Genomic DNA, 17,856 nt, shown 5'->3' with positions numbered 1-17,856 from the left:
GACTATTTCGGAACATGCATTTGGGTAAGACTTTATTCCTTCCCATACTTGTACTTAAATTCCATGCGCAGAATGTATTCAAAAGCTTATTTGGCCTCATTAAGAGTGATGGGTAAATTGTCCTTTGCTTGAAAGTTGATGGACAATTAGTGAATTATCTTTGCTCTTCTTTTCTTGGTTGTCTATTTTATATGTTTGTGTGGATGATTGAATTGAACTGTTTCTAATAACTAAATTAGGCGCACCAATCTTAATAATGACTAACAAGTGCAATTGTGATTGTGTATACGTTCGCGTAACACGATCACGTTTCTAAAAATCAATTTGGAGTATGCGTTCGCGCAACTTCGATCAAACGCTTTCTTAATAATAAAATGGGTTGCAGGCTATTAATTAATTTTAGTTTACATAGCTTGAGGGGTGTCATAATTCATTAAATCACATATGGCCCTCACATTAATTTCATGACTTAGATGTAAAAATGACTAATATTTCGTAGAATATCCTTTAGGGCCGTTTAAAATACCAAGTGTGGTTACGTATACGTCCGCGTAACACAACTATACTTCTAAAAATAAAACCGGAGTATGCGTTCGCGCAACTTCGGCCCAAACTTTTCTTAATAATAATTAAGCTTTATTAATTGTGGACACGTTTGCGTGACATGATTTTTGATGCACCAAACGGGCGGGTATACGTACGCGTAACCCGTTTCAAGATAATTTTTTTAATTAAAAGCGGTGAAAGAAGTAAATGCACATAGGTTCTAAAATCAGTAATTAAATAATTTAATAAGCCAAGTATTATCAAAGCGACCGTGCTAGAACCACGGAACTCGGGAATGCCTAACACCTTCTCCCGGGTTAAGAGAATTCCTTACCCGGATTTTTGGTTCGCAGACTATAATAACAGAGTCATTCTTTTCCTCGATTCGGGATTCAAACCGGTGACTTGGGACACCATAAATCTCCCAAGTGGTGACTCTGATTTTTATAAAATGAATCCCGTTTCGATTGTCCTTTAATTGAAAAAACTCCCTTTGTTATACCCTTTCCGGGGGTGTAGTGAAAAAGGAGGTGTGACACACTGCATCACCCTTCGTGTTTTATCACTCTTCCTCACCCAAACAGTAGAATCAACAACATCCCGGTAAGGGAATCAATCAATAGAAACAATAACATCCCGGCAAGGGAATCAACGATAGAAACAATAACATTCCGGCAATGGAGTCAACAATTTTAACAATAACGTCCCGGCAAGGGAATCAATAATAGAAACAATAACATCCGGGCAAGGGAGTCAACAATAGAAACAATAACGTCCCGGCAAGGTAATCAACAATAGAAACAATAACATCCCGGCAAGGGAGTCAACAATACATAATAAGGGTCACGGAAAAACCAAGAAGCACTATAACCTCAACAAAACAACAAGACATAATAAGCACGTGATAGTTATACCGGTAACCACAACAATTGGACATGTAACGTATTTGCACGAAGTCATAGAGGAACTTACAATCAAGGATTATCAAGACAATAAGGAAGGCTATCACTTCAATTAAGGTTATTAAGGTCAATGTAACACGTAGAATTAGAGGAAAGCTAATAACGTCATATGGAGCATATAGAGGTAATTTAAGCAATTAGGAAAACCAATTATAACGGGCTACTTTTCACATAATGAACATAAGGACCTATGAACCCTAGAGCAAATTTCTCGCAAATAAGTCCGAGCACCCACTCGTCACCTCACAAGCACGGACTACAATTAGCATAGAAGACTCAAATCCTAAGGGGAAGCCCCCCACACAAGGTTAGGCAAGATACTTACCTCAATCCGGCCAATTCAATACTCAATTTAGCTTTTCTTTTACCAATTCATCAACGCTCGGCTCAATCTAGCCAAAAACGACTTGAATACATCAAATAATGCAAGAGAAAATAATTTTAATTGACAAAACTATGATTCTTATACAATTTGCAAAAAGTCAACTCCCCGGGCCCGCACCTCGGAACCCGATAAAATTTACAAAAATCGAACACCCATTGCGCTACGAGTTCACCCATATAAAAATTATCTAATTTCGATACCATTCGGTCATTCAAATCATCATTTTACATTTTTGAAAGATTTCACAATTTTCCCCAAATTTTTCTTTAGATTCTCATTAATTTGATATTAAATCTAAGATATAATCACCAAATATAGTTGGAAATNTGTTAAATCTAAGATATAATCATAAAATATAGTTGGAAATTGATTAGAAACACTTACCCAATGATTTGGAGAAGTTTGGGTCCTTGGAAAATCGTCCATGGAGGTTTAGGGTTTGAGAAAATTGAAAAATGGGTGAAAATCTCGTCAAAAACCTTACTTAACAGGCCTCAGATGTCGCATTTGCGACCCAGGGTTCGCATTTGCGAACCCCTCGCAATTACGAACAACACAGGGCTGGCAGAAGTCGCATTTGCGACAAAAATCTCGCATTTGCGAACTGGGCATCGCAAATGCGATAAAAAGTTCGCATTTGCGACCACACCAGAACCAGCAATTTTTCCTGACACAAAAATGAGCATAACTTCCTCATACGATGTCCAAATTCGATGATTCTTCTTCCTATGACTCCGTAATTTCGATATGGATCTAATGGTTCAAATAAAACTTAATTTGAATCGCATTTGCTCAATGTGGTATTATTTTTGCTTGAAGAAACGACGATGAAGCATCCCAAAATAAGCGCAACATAGCCTAAACCTATCCGAAACTCACCCAAGCCCTCGGGGCTCCAAACCAAAGATGCACGCAAGTCTAAAAATATCATACGGACTTGCTCATGCAATCAAATCATCAAAATAATATCAAAAACTATGAATTTAACTTCCAAACTCATGATTTTCTATTCACGTGACTATCACGTGTCTCTAACCACTACTAACAATGTTTAAGTGACTCTAATAACGGCTATACATTAGCTGGATTATTACACACTAACACAACCAGGTATTCAGCTAACTATTTCAATATTCCTCCTCAAGCTGGAGGGTGGAATACATCGGGCACTCCAAACTTGGATAAAAGCAGCTGGTTTGAGCAGTTCCCAAAGCCTTTGTCAGAATGTCTACCAATTGATCTTTGATGTTGACATGCTCAGGCAATATTAGACCATCTTTAATGGTGCCTCGAACAAAATGGCAGTCTATATCTATATGCTTCGCTCTTTCAGATGGGATTGGATGCAATTTGGATAGCTTCCTTACTATTACAAAATAATTTCACCGGCTTAGTGACATACACATTCAGCTCTTCTAACAGTCCAGTTAACCAAATCATCTCTGAAACTGCATCTGCCATACTTTTATATTATGCCTCTGCTGAACTTCTACTCACAGTGTGTTGCTTTTTTGATTTCCATGATATAAAAGAATCCTCCACCTTCACAATGTACCCAGTCACCGGCCATCTGGTGTTTGGGCAGGCTGCCCAATCACTATCACAGTACATAGTCAATTGTGTGCATGGACTGTTCTTCTGTAGTATACTCTGATCAGGTGACCCTTTCAAGTACCTTACCAATCTAAGTGTTGCTTTCCAATGTGAGACCTTAGGTTGCTGCATGAATTGGATAAGCACTTGTACATCAAAACTGATATCTGGTCTAGTGATAGTAAGATAGATTAGTCTCCCAATGAGCTTCTGATATGAGGTAGTGTTTGTAAGAATAGGATCTGTGATTCCTCCTACATGTGCATCATAGTGTACTGTGGTAAACTTAGCATTTACTTCCAAATGTGTATTCACTGGTTTGGCTCCACTTAAGCCAACATCAGAGATTAGCTCAGGGGTATACTTTCTTTGATTAAGTAGCATCCCCTTCTGAGATCTCATACTTCAATCCCCAAGAAATATTTGAGCTCACCTAGATCCTTTACCTTGAAATCCTTATGTAGTGTTTGTTTTGCTTGATCAACTAATCTTCCACTATTTTCAATAATAGGGAGATCCTTCACACATACTAGAATGATAGCTATTTCATCACCTTCTTTTCTGGTAAATAAAGAATGATCATGGGGACTCTTAATGTAGTTAGAAGAGCATCAGTCAGCTTTATGTTTCATTGTCTGGATGCCTGTTTCAAACCATATAATGATTTGAGAAGCTTACACACCTTATACTCCCCTTGGCTTTGGAACCCTTGAGGCAGAGCCATGTAGACTTCTTCCAATAAATCTCCTAGAGGAAATCATTATTGACATCCATTTGGTATATAGGCCAATTGTGTGAATCTATAACACCAATCACTATCCTGACAGTTACCATCTTGGCAACCGGGGAAAAAATATCATCGTAATCTAATCCCTCTTGTTGAGTGTAGCCTTTAGCTACAAGCCTTTCCTTGTACTTGTGTACTTATCCATTTGACTTATACTTGATCTTATACACCCATTTTGACCAATCTGCTTGCTTCCGTTTAGGTAGGTCTACTAGCTCCCAAGTCTGATTTTGTTCCAATGCATTAATTTCTTGTTACATAGTTTCAATCCATTTCTAGTATTTGGATGTTTCATTGAAGGTTTTTGGTTATGTATGAGTTGAGAATAGGCTGTGATATTCTTGATAGGTTGCATACAAGTGATCATACCCCACATAATTGGCAATAGAATATGAACATATGGTAGGCTTTGCTGCAGTGGTGACATAATCTTTGAGCCAAATAAGTGGCTTGATTACTCTCTTTCCTCTGCCACAATCAGGCAGTTGTTCACTAATACTGACTTATTCAGCTGGTTCTGAAGCCTACATAGGTTCTTCTGATGTATTGGACTGTGAAGAGGTGGCATAATCTTCTGTGTTGGTAATATTTGCTATCTACATCTCATGATCAGAATTGGAAACCGGTTCTGCTGCTTCCTCCCATCCTCCAGAGTTATCTACTTGTTGAACTGGAAGAGGTTGATCCTCATATACATTATAATCTTGTGTATGATTGAAATTGCTTGTCATATCTGTAAGAGGCATGAAAAACACCTCTTCTTCCTTTTCAACTGGCATTGACCTAAAGGGGAAAATCTCTTCTTTGAAGCTGACATCCTTGCTAGCAAAGAAAGTTTTTGACTCCAGATCAAACAGTCTATATCCTTTCTGAGTCTCAGAGTACCCCATCAGTACTGCCTTTCTAGCTTTTGGAGCTAGCTTGTCACCCTTAGGTAAAGTGCTTGCATAACACAAACAACCAAATACCCTAAGATGGTCTAGTCTAGGCTCCTCGCCATGAAGCAGTTTGTAAGGTGAATTCCCATCTAGCACTGTAGTAGGTAACTTATTGATCAAGTAGACTGCAGTCTTCACACATTCTCTCTAGAATTTGATAGGGATGGAACTGTGAATCTTCAGGGCTCTTGCAACTTCCAATATATGACTATGCTTCCTTTCTACTATATTATTATGTTTCGGTGTGTAAGCACAACCACTTTGGTGAATTATCTCAAGAGAAGAGAATAATTCATTACATTGAGAGTTGAAAATTTTGTTCCATTATCTGATCTTAATGTTTTCACAGTGACACCAAAGTGATTTCTTATCATTGCCAAAAAATTCTTGAGTACAATTGAGACATCACACTTTGACTGAATCAGACAAATCTAAGTGTATCTACTGTAGTCATCAACTATGGTTACAAAATTCTGCTTTCTATCAAATGTAAGCTTTCTATAGGCTCCCAAACATCAACATGTATCAACTGAAAGATACTATTGGACTTACTTCTACTATTAGGAAAGCTTAACCTTACTTGTTTTGCCATTGGACATACAAGATAGTGTTCCTGCACTATGCCATTGGCTTTTTTTAAGACTAGGTATGTGTTGCATTGCAACTGTGGTGTATGCTCTAGTCTTAGGTGCCATAGTTCTGCTCCATTTTCATTATTCTTTGTTATTGTTGCACCTACAGTAGGCTTCCACCCTCTTTGTAGAATGTAAAGGCTATTGTTCTCTCTACCAATACCCATCACATTGCCATTGTAAAGTCCCTGAAACACATAGAAATTAAGAAAAAAATTGACTTAATATAGTAACTCCTTGGTTAACTTCGAGACGGAAAGCATATTGAACTTGAAGTCTGGTATATGTAACACATTTGTGATTTTTTAACTTCCTAAGATCATTGTACTGCCTGCACTTGTTATAGATGATTTATTACTCTACTATGATGTTGCTTCTCTAAACTCCTTAACTCTTCTAATAACTCTTTGTAGGGTGTAATGTGCTGTGAAACTCGAGAATCAATTATCCACTCACAAGCATATATAGTAGATAACAATGAAACAATACTGCTGCCATATTTGCATTGCAATCAGTTGGTGGTGGCTTGTTCAGCAATCCCATCAGCTGTGGATATTCTTCCTCGGTGAAACAATGTCCTTGCATCTGACCTTCTGCAGTTGCATTATTGACATAAGGTCTGAAACCTCCACCATCTTGTGTTCTCAAATTTGATTGTCCTGAGTTTACACCAAATTGTCCTGCTTTCTTCTTGCTTCTAAAATCTGGAGGGTATCCTACAATCTTGTAACAATTTTCCTTTAAGTGCCCTTTGTAACCACAATGTTCACACACCAATCCTGTAGCTTTCTGCTTAAATCCTTGTGTCCTCCCTGCAAGCATGGTTAGTGGATTCTATGAGTGTCTACTACACCTGGCTTTCTTCCTGAGTAACAACAGCATAAGCTTCATTCACAATTACAATTTGCCTTCTAGCAAGGATGTTGTTTCTCACATTGCCATAACTCTCATTTAGGCCCATAAGAAATTGTAACATACGCTGTGACTTTAAGTGTTCTACAGATGACCTAGACTCTTCACAATCATAGGAAGATATTGGGGCTAAAACATCCAATTCATCTCGTAGGTCTTTCATTTTTGTGTAGTAACTAGTCACCGAGTCTGTACCCTGCCTCATTATTGCAATTGCAGTCGAAAGGTGATAAATTCTAGTTAGGTCTGGTCTATCAAACCTTCCCTGAAAATCATTCCAGACTTTTCTCGCATCTGAGGCATACACAATACCATCAACTCAGTCGAAATTGTACTCCAATCCATGACAATACTATCGCGTTACATTTTTCCACTGCTCAGCTAATTATAACCTCTGTATTTACTTTTCACACTGCACCCGTCTATAAATCCTAGCTTACCCTTTCCTCGTAGAGCCAATTTCATTGCCCTGCTCCAGAATACATAATTCTCTGGCCATGTGAGGTTAATTGGCATTAAAATCAGCCCTAGAGTTTCTCCTGCTTGGAGAAATAGCGGATGAGTGTGATCGAGTGAGCTTACCTCATTTTCGGCCATATTTGCAGATTTTACCAACTTGATTTCACCGAAATTTTGCGCCGATGCAGATTCCTCACGATCGTCGCTCTGATAACATGTCAAAATTAAGGACAATTAAGATTTGATCTACAACGACAGAGCATCATGGAGCTCATGCATGGAGGAATTTTCTAGAAGCAAACGATAGAAGAGAGGAAGAAAATTTTTTCTAATTAGCTTGAAAGAGTGCAAGAGAGCTGCCTTTATAGACTCATATACACGTGACTATCACGTGTCTCTAACCACCACTATTACTGTTTAGTTAACTCTAATGACAGTTGTACATTAGCTTGATTATTACACACTAACACATCCAACTATTCAGCTAACTATTTTAATAAATTGGTTTTTGATCGGGTTTTAATGTCAAAAAGGATTAACCACACAATTGTTAATATGTTAATAAAATTAGGACGTAGAAAGTGAAGTTCTCATAATAGAAAAATCCATGAAATATACAAGTAAAAGTGAATGAGCTACCATATACATCACCTAGTACAACAAAAGTTGAATAATTTATTGCTGTTTATGTGATACTATTTTATTTTAGTTCGTTCTTAAAAAGAATTAATTACACTTAAACATCTCATTTTATCATTAATAATAAAGTTTTATAGCTACCCAAATACTGTGATATATTTAAGATATTATGCTTCAAAAAAGTTGCTTCTTCCTTAAATTTAATACCCTTACAGCTTGTTTGGATGATTGTTCCCCGTTGTATTGTTATCTCAAAACAATGTTTGTTTTGATTGTTTCATTAAAATTGGTTGTATTGTATTGTTAAATCCATAGTTCCGGGACAATGAAAAGTCCCCTTTTTTGAAACAATCGATTTCGTGTGGTGGTATTGTTTCCTATTTTTCTTTCCAATTAAGCCCTAACTTATTACTCCACAATTCTATTTTACCCTTTATCTTTTTTTATAATTTATCTCCAAATCTCCAACCTATTACCTACTCTTTTTTTTCTGAACTTCTGCCGCTATCGTTAAAGGTGTTTTGCCGCCTTATGTTTTATTTTTTCTCCTTATTTGCTTTTAACTCAATTCTAATTATCTGTGCTCCTTTGTTTTGCCTTCTTTTGTCTCGCACATTTGTTCTGCTTTTTTAAGGTGTGTCGCCTTCTTCTGTTTTATTTTTTTAATTTATTTTTATACATAATTTTTGATAAATTTAATATTTAAATAGTTGAGGGTATTTTAGTAAACTTATCAATTATAGTACAATACAATATAGTCAAACCAAACAACAAAATATTATCTAACAATAACAAACAATACAATCCATCCAAACATTATGTTCATAAAACGATACGATACAATACGACACAGTACATTATAAAAAAATGAGGAACAATGATCCAAACAGAGTGTTAATCAAATCGAATCACATAATTGAAACGGATAGAGTAAATTACTCTAATAGCCTGTTTGGCCAAGCTTCTTTTTGGCCCAAAGTGCTTTTTTTTGGCCAAAAGCACTTTTGGCCAAAAATTGAGCTGTTTGGCCAAGCTTTTGGAAGGAAAAAAAGTGCTTTTGAGGAAAAGCAGAAGCAGTTTTGGAGAAGCAGAATAAAGTAGCGTCTCTCCAAAAGCACTTTTTTGAGAAGCACTTTTGAGAAAAATACACTTAGAAGCAGTTTTTCAAAGCTTGGTCAAACACTAATTGTTGCTCAGAAGTGCTTTTTTAACTAATTAGTCAAACACAAACTGTTTCTCACCAAAAGTAATTTTGAGAAAAGCACTTTTGAGAAAAACTACTTCTCAAAATAAGCTGATTTTTGCATCTTGGCCAAATGGGCTATAAGTAATATTTGTTTCGATAACTTAAAGAAGCAGGTTTTTAAAAAAAAAAAAACTTTTCGCTTGATCTCAAATGGGAAAAAAATCATGAACGGACGCCAATATTATTTGCCATCGATGTTTTCTAGAATTTTTGGTGTTAACTCCCAAAGTGCAGATCAAAACCATTAAAATCTTTGATAAATCCGTATAAAACATATTGTTTAAGCTTTCTTATGCTTTGTAATTATCATATTTTGACGGATGTATGAGTAAACATTATCATAACTATTATTTTCACATTCACACTTTTCTTTAAACTAACAAATGGCATATTGCCGTCAAAAGATTACCAAACGGTTGCCGGAAACTGGCTGCCATTAATTATTAGAAATAGAAAAAAAAAAACGAATAGTTATAACTACATTTGTATTTGCCGCCGAATTCTCCAAATTCAGAAATTCTTCTCAACTTACTTCCGGAAAGGTAAAACCCAGTTCCTCAGTCCAAATTTTTTTGGGGATGTGCATCACATTCCTTGATATTCTAAAATTACTTCTATGTAGTCTTCACCCATATTTTTTCCTCATTTGGAAATTTTGACGTGCAATTGATAGCGGTGACGGAGCCGTAAATTTTAACATGGGGATTCAAAAATTTGAACTTGTGACCTAAATCAATTTTTTGAACTACCTTTTCCACTACAAGAGATTCAAAAGGTAATATATATACGAAAAAAATTGGTTTAACCCTATTTGTACGGAACAATTTTCCAACAAAGACGATTCAATTGAAATCTCGTCCTTGGTTGTGGCACCGCCTCTGATTGATAGGAATAGACAAAAATTTAGGGAAAAGACAATTAAGGAGTGAACTTGTTGGGCATGCTCTATGTATCTGTTGTGTGGCAATGATTCTCTATTTTTATTCAGCATTTCAGCTTTTACTGGATTTTTTGAAAAATGGAAAATATTGGTATAATCTCAATTTTGTGGAAAGATATCAAAGTGTTGTTAAAACTCAATCCTTTGATATAAGCCTTGGTCTAATTGAAGTTTGACGTGCAGCATGTGTATTTCATCGCCCGTTATGGAGTGATTGCTCGTGTCAGTGAAATACTATCCTTTGCTTACCAGTTACATGGAATATTGATAAGGATCTTAAGGGTCAGATTTATCTTGGAAAATTGCCTGTTATGGGATATTTTTTATGCCTGATGATTTGTTATATGACAGCTTCTCGAGCTTTTAACTTGTTAGCTAATCGAGTGGCTAAATAAACCATCTTGTCAAGTTTTGGCATGGAAGCAGTTGATGATGCTGATCAGTTACCAGAAACGCCGAAAAATGAAGTAATGTCCTTCTTTGAGTCAGCTCCACCGCTGAAGGATGCTGCTGAAACTGAAAAAAGTTTGAAGGAGTTTGTTGATCGCAATACTTCATTATCAGGCAATTATTATTTCTTTAAATATCAACATCTCATAGTTTTTAGCCTTTTAATTCTCTTTTCTTCAAATATAGATGCTAGACTTTCTTGTCTGTCTCCATGTTCAGTAAATAGAAAAGCAAACAGGGTGGTGTGCGTGACTTCTGGTGGTACAACTGTTCCTTTAGAAAAGCGATATGTTCGTTATATTGACAACTTTGCTTCTGGTCATAGAGGGGCCGCATCCACAGAGTATATCACGAATATCATGCTTAGATGCTTTGTTTACATTTGAGCTCTACATACATTTGACATTCAAAAATGACAATGGAATTGCAGATACTTTTTGAAGGCAGGTTATTCTGTAATCTTTCTCTACCGGAGGTTTGTATTCAAGTGCCAAGTTAATTTATCTGATTATCGAGATGAGTTGATTTTAGAGTAATAACACCATGAAATATACAGGGGGACCTGCCAGCCATTTTGTAGTTTGCTGCCCGACGATCCGTTGCTAGAGTGCTTTAGCGTAGCTGATGATTCAAATATTGAAGGTGTGTAGTTTTATATTTTCACGCTCAATATTGATGTTCATGGTACATTCGTATCAACCAACTTCATACTTCTGCAGTTCTGCCTCTTTACAGCATGTTCTCTAGGAATCCCATATAAACTTTGTAGGTCCACATACATAATTGTCAAATGCTCAATACTTCACAATATAGAGGTGCAGATGAATCATAATCAAATAGATGGAGGGAATCATAAGGTAAAGAAAGTCACAAGTCAGTTCAACTAAGCTTCAATCCAAACTAATTGGGGTCGGCCATATGAATCCTCTATATCTGTTCCACTTTATTCCTACCTCCCGTTCAAAATTTATAATAAGTTTTCTTTTTAGGGCACTTAGGATTCGCTAAAAGTAGAGATTCTCTAAATCGAAATACATGTATTTAACTATACTAAAATGACTTGCTACTCTCTTAATCCAACTTGTCATTCTTCTACTAGGTATCTGTTAGCTTATGAGAATCATAAGACAAAGGAAAAGAAAAGAGAAGGAGATTCCCTGTTGGGAATGACATATGCTCAATGTCCCCTTTTAAACAAATTTTTCATCTGGTGGAGTTTGCAAATCTTATTATTGATTGGCTTGTTCTTCCTTTCCTATTTCTCAATGCTGTTTTCATCCCCGCGCGGGTTAAGTTTACTCGGAGAGATCTTTACCATCATAGTTCATTTTGAATCTCAATTGATTTTGTTGATCAATCTGCATTTCTTAATCTAATGACCATTTTTCTGTTGCTTTGTTTTATAGTGGATCCATTGCATGCTGAAACAGTGAAGAGAGCCATTACTGAAAATCGTGCAGTATGGATTATTACTTATTATTCTGTTTCTTCCTATTTGTTTGTTCTAAATGTTATCTTTATTCAATTTGAACAGTCACTGAAGAATTTAATTATTGCAGGCAGTTGCTGATGGCACCCTGTTGAAACTTCCATTTACGACAATATTTGAGTATTTGCAGGTTTCTTTTAATAGATCACTGAAATCTGTTTCACTGTAAAATCAATGTGTATTGTCGAAACTTCATATGAACTTCTTTAGCGTGCTCTGCAGAGGCCAGTAGCACTTTTATTAATGCGATTGTTTTTACTGGCAGATTCTTCAGCTAATTTCTGCGTCTTTGAGGAGCCTTGGGCCTAGTGCTATTTTCTATCTTGCAGCTGCCGTTTCTGATTTTTATGTTCCGTGGGAAAGCATGGTAACCATTTATGCTCTTGAATATATTTTCTCCTATTTAGCATGTGCTTTGATTGTATTTGCGTTAGGGAATGGATGGATTTAGTGCTTTGTGAATCTTACTTGTCCTTCTTTCTTGTATCCCAATGCTCCCCCCCCCCTCTCGCTCTCTCTCTCTCTATATATATGTATACATATTGCAAATGGTAGTTGTATGACATGTCTGAATCGACTTATAAAAGAGAAAATGGTACTAGATCTGTTTCCTCTAAATGTGCTGCTATATTTTTACATATTAGCTCTTTTTCAGACTTTACATAAGATCCAGTCAGCATCTGGTCCTCTGGACATGCGACTCGCCCAAGTACCAAAAATGCTTTCAATGCTAAGGAATGAATGGGCGCCAATGGCCTTCTACATATCTTTCAAGGTTGGTGATCTTCTTGTATGGTTTGGTAAAATTATGAACTTTAACAATGCTGTACTTTGTCTTTAGAAAAGACAAAAAAGCTCTACTTGTGAAGAAGTGAAGCCTTGACAGGAATCCTGAATATCTAACATCTTTTGTATGTGAGTGTATTTATGTATGGTGTGCGTGTGCCTATGTTGTATTGTGTATGTTTACTTATTTTGCTATTTAAATTCGCTTGTCAAGATGAACTGGAAAGACACCTGATATGATCCACTTCCATGATCAAAGTCAAGTTCCTTTAATCTTAGTTTTGCAACTCCAGAAATCTACTTTTGAGCTGTTTTTAAATGTTTGACTCACTTTTCAAGTTTAATATTTTAGATCTTTCACAAAATACAACAGTTAAAACTCATTAATGAATTTGTATGTCAGTATAATGTAGATTGTTTTCTGTCAAACGAGCTGTACTTATGGAATCTAACATTTAAAAAAACTTGTACCGTTATACAATAAAAAATGTAGAGTTAGTTCAAAGTACCTCCTCAATGTGTTTCGAGTCTATTTGTGTCACATAAGTGAATGGAAAAATCAAGGATTTTGGTATCAGGTTCTGCAGTATTGGGTCTTTGTTGGGTTTGGATTGGATTAGTCTTGTTTGGGTTGGTTTTTTTTTCTTTTTTGGAGGGGCGGGAGCGGTGAGGGGAGGGTGAATATTTTGATCAAATCTATATAGAATGTTGTAAAGTTGCTAGCCTAATCTTGCTTCGAAACTGTTTATGCTTAAAAGCTGGAAGGCCTACCCCAGAGGCGGACACAGGGTTTAAACTCTATGCGTTCAACATTTAAAGTTTTTTGCTTTGAACCCATTATATTTTTAAAGTTATGGGTTCATATACACTATTTGTTGCAATTTCAGTGAATTTCTACGCATAAACTTATGCTTCGCGCCGAAAGTCAGATGCACCCGGTACCAAAGTGTTGGATCCGCCCCTGCCTACCCCATTGAGTTAGTAATTATTTGAACATTTGTTTGGAAAAATATGAGGTTAATCAATTTACAAAAATATGATGTCAGAAGTTCGTTTATTTGTCCTTGAGGCACCTAATATGCTTGTCATTCTTTCGATGAGATACGCCTCTTTCTGCAGTTAATCTGGACAGTTTTTGTCATCTAATCCATTTGTTGGATGTCAAATTTAATTTTGTTGGGAAGTTCATCATATCATTTCGTTACTAATTTTCGCATCTACTATTTGGCAGCTAGAAACAGATCAAGATATCCTTTTAGCAAAGGCTGATATGGCCCTCAAAAAATACAAGATGCATATGGTGATAGCAAACGAACTTTCAACCCGTAAAGAGGAAGTTATAGTTGTGACAGAGCATGAAAAGGTCACAGTTCGCAGGGACAGCACTCAGGCTGGGGCTGAGGTTGAGTGTCCATTAGTCGAGCTTGTTGTTGATAGACATTCAGCATATATCAAGAAGGTTGATGCATGACCACTATATGAGGCGCAATTTTATTCGCCGGATCAATGGCTATTTATCAATTAAATAAATATCGAGCTACAAGGATATTTCAGAAAGCTGAAATAGTGTAACCAGTTTTTTAAAATAAATGCACTCTGGCTCTCCTGAAAAGAGGGAAGGAGAAGAGAGTGCTGTTTAGTCTGTCTTATCTTTGATCAGAAATCTGGTTTTTATCATCTCTTTTTTATGGTCGGAATAAATTCATGGAAGTAAATGCAGCTATGTTTTATTTTGAAAACGTCTGATTTTCTCGTGGCCACCTTTATGGCTCTGGCATGTGCTTTTACGAAGGCGATTGCTAACATAGCAAATGAGTTAATAGGGTTAGGAGGTAAGTTGTGATACCAAATCATGGCTACTTTCTACAATGTTTCTCCGAACTTTTTCAACAAGACTGATTTAATCTCGGCATCATTCAAATATTTTCCTTTGATCCCGCAAGTGTATGAAGTAATATGCTCGTTAGGTTCGGTTGTTCCGTTATATTTGGGTATGTCGGGCATGCGAAACTTTTTAGGAATAGGCATCGGAGCCGCACTTTGGGGGAATGGTTTTGTATGAACTTTTTGGCATCTAATCCTTTCAGAACTGGAGGTGCCCCCGGTATCTGGTCTACACGGGAGTTATAAGTTTCCACCTTCTTATCATTGTCTTCAATTTTCTTTTCTCCGGACTCGATCCTCTTAGCGAGCTCTTCGAGCATCTTCATAATCGTGGGGTCAGTCCCCGAGCCGTTTTCATTTAACCTTTTTGGTGTCGGCTCAGCACGTCGATTGTTTTCATGTTCAGCTACGCTCGGAGTTTTATTTTGACTTTGAAGTTGAGCAATGGCGATTTGCTGAGCCTGTAACATCTTGAATATCACTTGGAGGCTGACTCCCCCATCTCCTACTCCCGGTGTTCCTTCGTCTACTGGTCGGGCTTCTCTGCATGCATTCCCTACGAGGTCTATGCCTGAATCCGCGTTTAGAGCATTATGTGAACTGATATCAACTGGCTCCATATTTGGCACTTCCTCAGGGTTTATTGGTGGTACACCGACCCCTATACTGCTGTTTTCTCCAAGACCTTCGTTGTTATGAACATGCGTGTTTTGTGTGCTAGACATGTTTCAGCCTGAGAATCAAAACATCTTGACAAGAAAAAGTGTAAAGACAACTTGTGTAACGAGAATCAGTAAAGAAATAATCACTATTATCTTTAGCCCCACGGTGGGCGCCAAACTGTTTACCTCGAAAATACGAGTAACAATTAAATTTGATTTGTGGTTTTAAAGATAGGTGATTTAGTTCAATACCAATTAATAATCAAGAAGTTTGAAGTAGAAATGGAAGAGACAAGTGAATCAAACCAATGTTACTCAGCATCAGTGACCTCGAGCTCAATGACCTCGAGGTAGGCTTGGAATAATAAGAACAATTAAGTAATAAAGGTAAAGTAAGAACAATAGAGCTAAAGGACAATGCTGATGAACAGTAGGCGAAAAGGTAGAGAGTATATTCTTTGCTAAGTGATAAGATGATCTTATAAATGGTTGGGGTCCCCTTTATATAATAGGAAAACCCCCAAATAAGGTATATTTCTATTTACAGTAAGGAATCTTCTTGGTACAGTTTTCTAACCGCCTAGTACGGAATCATACAATCGTATTCCGGGATTTGTGCCATGACTTTTGGGACGTGGAAGGAATGTAGCTCGCACTGATACAAATTCATAACGGTACTATTTCGGGGCCGAGCACACTTGGCCCCGGTATTCCTCGCACTCCTATCTCCGGGCGTCGCACTCTGTCTACGAGCTCAAGTTTGGTCAGCCGGTCTCGAACTCGACCTCGCTCGAACTCGGGCCTATAAATCGGAGGCATACGATTTTGACCGTATACAGATAGTCCCCGCGCTTCTTAGAGTAAGATGATAAGAAACGATTTGATCCTTATTTTCTCGAATTCTTTAGTGATGACGTCATTTCCGTGACGCAGGTGTTCGAAGTGACTGAAACGTCCCGTCGGTCCACTTCTCCAAAACATTGAACGCAAGCCAGTATTGGTCGGCCACTAGCGCCGCTGAACCGTCGTTGCCCTTCTATAAATATGAGGCTATTCCTTTGAGTAAAGAACTTTACTCTTTCTTTACATCTTTCCCTTCTTCATCTCTTTCTCTAATCACCTGTTTCCACTACCTCTTTAGGCGCCGAAAAATGCCAAGTTCTTGTAAAAAATACCACATTCTGACATATTCTGTATCCTTTAGTTTGAAATCATGGTTAAAACTTCCAAAACGGCCCCCCAAAAAGATCAAGCGTCAACTTCTTCTACCTCTCATCCGGCAACATTGGTGGTACCATCTCTTGAAGAAATCACCCCGGGCCCTTGCGTGATTAAGAAGGACTTTAGCATTGAAAATCCCCCGATGTCCCAGGCCGGCGCGAGCATCTCGATATCTTAGTTTGATATCGGAGAAGCATCTTAAAGATGTGAAGAAGGACTGTGGTTGGGGAGATGAGGTCGTGGTTAAGATCCCAAGCCCCGGGGAAAGCATTACTTCCCACGTGGAGGGTTTTTTAAGTGTTTACACTTACCCCTTCACACTGGGTCCCCTCGATCCGGTGGTGATCGACTTCTGCAAAACATACGAAGTCACCCTCGGCCAGATTCACCCCTCTTTTTGGTGTATCGTGATCATGTTGTGCTACTTTTCCGAAAAGGCCGAGGGATTGGAATTCACCCTCAGCCACCTGATTCGATTATATCGGCCCCAACTATCTCGAGGGCTTATCAAGCTGCAACGTCGAACTACGAAAGCATTCTTTGCCAATACTGATGAAACCAAAGATCGAGGTTGGATGAGCCGGTTCATCAGAGTAAGAACTTCGGATGTCATCCCCAGGGATAAAATGCCGTTCTCGGAGAAGTGGAACTTTAATCGTAAGTGGAGTTCTTTTCCCCAGTATCTATTCATATTCTGCTTTCACATTTCATAATGCCTTTACCCTTCTTTTGGCAGCCACTGCCTGGGCGCCCCACGTTGTGCCAGACCTCGAGGATTGGGTCCGAAAGTTAGTTGCCACCTCCTCCTACAATGAGCACAAGTGGCGTGAATTATCGAAGGGCCAGTGGGAGGGAAATAATCATGGTAAGTGCTTTTCCCAAGTTTCAAATACTTTTCATATATTGGTCGCGTCAACTTACTCACGTTTACTTGTGCATGCCTTGGAGATGCATCCGAGATGAGTCCGGCTCCGCCCGAGGAAAAGACCAAGCCTTCGATTCCGAAATTAGGGAAGGACAACAAAAGGAAGAGGGTTTCGAAGCCTGAAGGCCCTCAAGATAAGAAAACCCCTGCTCGAAGGCTGCGGAAGAGATTTGCTCATGCGGACGCATATTCGGCCCACGATTCCCCGGATGAGGAAGAAAGTGATGGTGAAGAGTCGGCTTTGGTGCCTCGAACCAGGAAACCACTCAAGGCCGCCAAGCCCTCCGAACTAGATATCTCCTCCCGTGGTGAAGGAGCCCCAGAGAAAGATGCGGGCAAGCCCCCGTGTCCCCGGAGGTTGAGATCGTTCCTCCGTCTTCAACAAATATGCCGGAAGGGG

The 17,856-nt window shown here is 38.0% G+C and overlaps 2 protein-coding genes across 3 annotated transcripts; one reads left to right on the top strand and one right to left on the bottom strand.

The window, feature by feature from the left end:
• Nucleotides 1–3,363: 3,363 nt before the first annotated feature.
• Nucleotides 3,364–3,888, bottom strand: LOC109236954 (uncharacterized mitochondrial protein AtMg00810-like). Its single transcript, XM_019403192.1, has one exon. The coding sequence runs from the start codon at nt 3,886–3,888 to the stop codon at nt 3,364–3,366; it is 525 nt and encodes a 174-aa protein (XP_019258737.1).
• A 5,569-nt stretch (nt 3,889–9,457) lies between these two features.
• Nucleotides 9,458–14,497, top strand: LOC109236957 (phosphopantothenate--cysteine ligase 2-like). 2 transcript variants are annotated; one of them, XM_019403196.1, is made up of 9 exons: nt 9,458–9,641; nt 10,449–10,832; nt 10,920–10,964; nt 11,046–11,131; nt 11,896–11,948; nt 12,049–12,108; nt 12,244–12,345; nt 12,634–12,753; nt 13,996–14,497. In XM_019403196.1, exons 2-9 carry the CDS (start codon nt 10,456–10,458, stop codon nt 14,233–14,235), a joined length of 1,083 nt encoding a protein of 360 aa, XP_019258741.1. In that variant the 5' UTR covers nt 9,458–9,641; nt 10,449–10,455; the 3' UTR covers nt 14,236–14,497. The 2 variants fall into 2 exon arrangements, with proteins under 2 accessions (XP_019258741.1, XP_019258740.1); XM_019403195.1 differs by having other exon boundaries at nt 10,391–10,832.
• Nucleotides 14,498–17,856: the final 3,359 nt, after the last annotated feature.

Source organism: Nicotiana attenuata, unplaced genomic scaffold (genome assembly GCF_001879085.1).
Source record: "Nicotiana attenuata strain UT unplaced genomic scaffold, NIATTr2, whole genome shotgun sequence".
NCBI classification, from domain to species: Eukaryota; Viridiplantae; Streptophyta; class Magnoliopsida; order Solanales; family Solanaceae; genus Nicotiana; species Nicotiana attenuata.
Note: the sequence above shows the minus strand (reverse complement) of the source record. Positions and strands in the feature narration are given on the sequence as shown.

Bases quoted from the DNA above. Each gene is read 5' to 3' on its own strand.
- LOC109236957 (XM_019403196.1), top strand. From the start codon at position 10,456: ATGGAAGCAGTTGATGATGCTGATCAGTTACCAGAAACGCCGAAAAAT. The intron at 11,949-12,048 runs GTATGGATTATT...TAATTATTGCAG, and splicing joins CCATTACTGAAAATCGTGCA to GCAGTTGCTGATGGCACCCT. The intron at 12,346-12,633 runs GTAACCATTTAT...GCTCTTTTTCAG, and splicing joins ATGTTCCGTGGGAAAGCATG to ACTTTACATAAGATCCAGTC.
- LOC109236954 (XM_019403192.1), bottom strand. From the start codon at position 3,888: ATGAGATCTCAGAAGGGGATGCTACTTAATCAAAGAAAGTATACCCCT.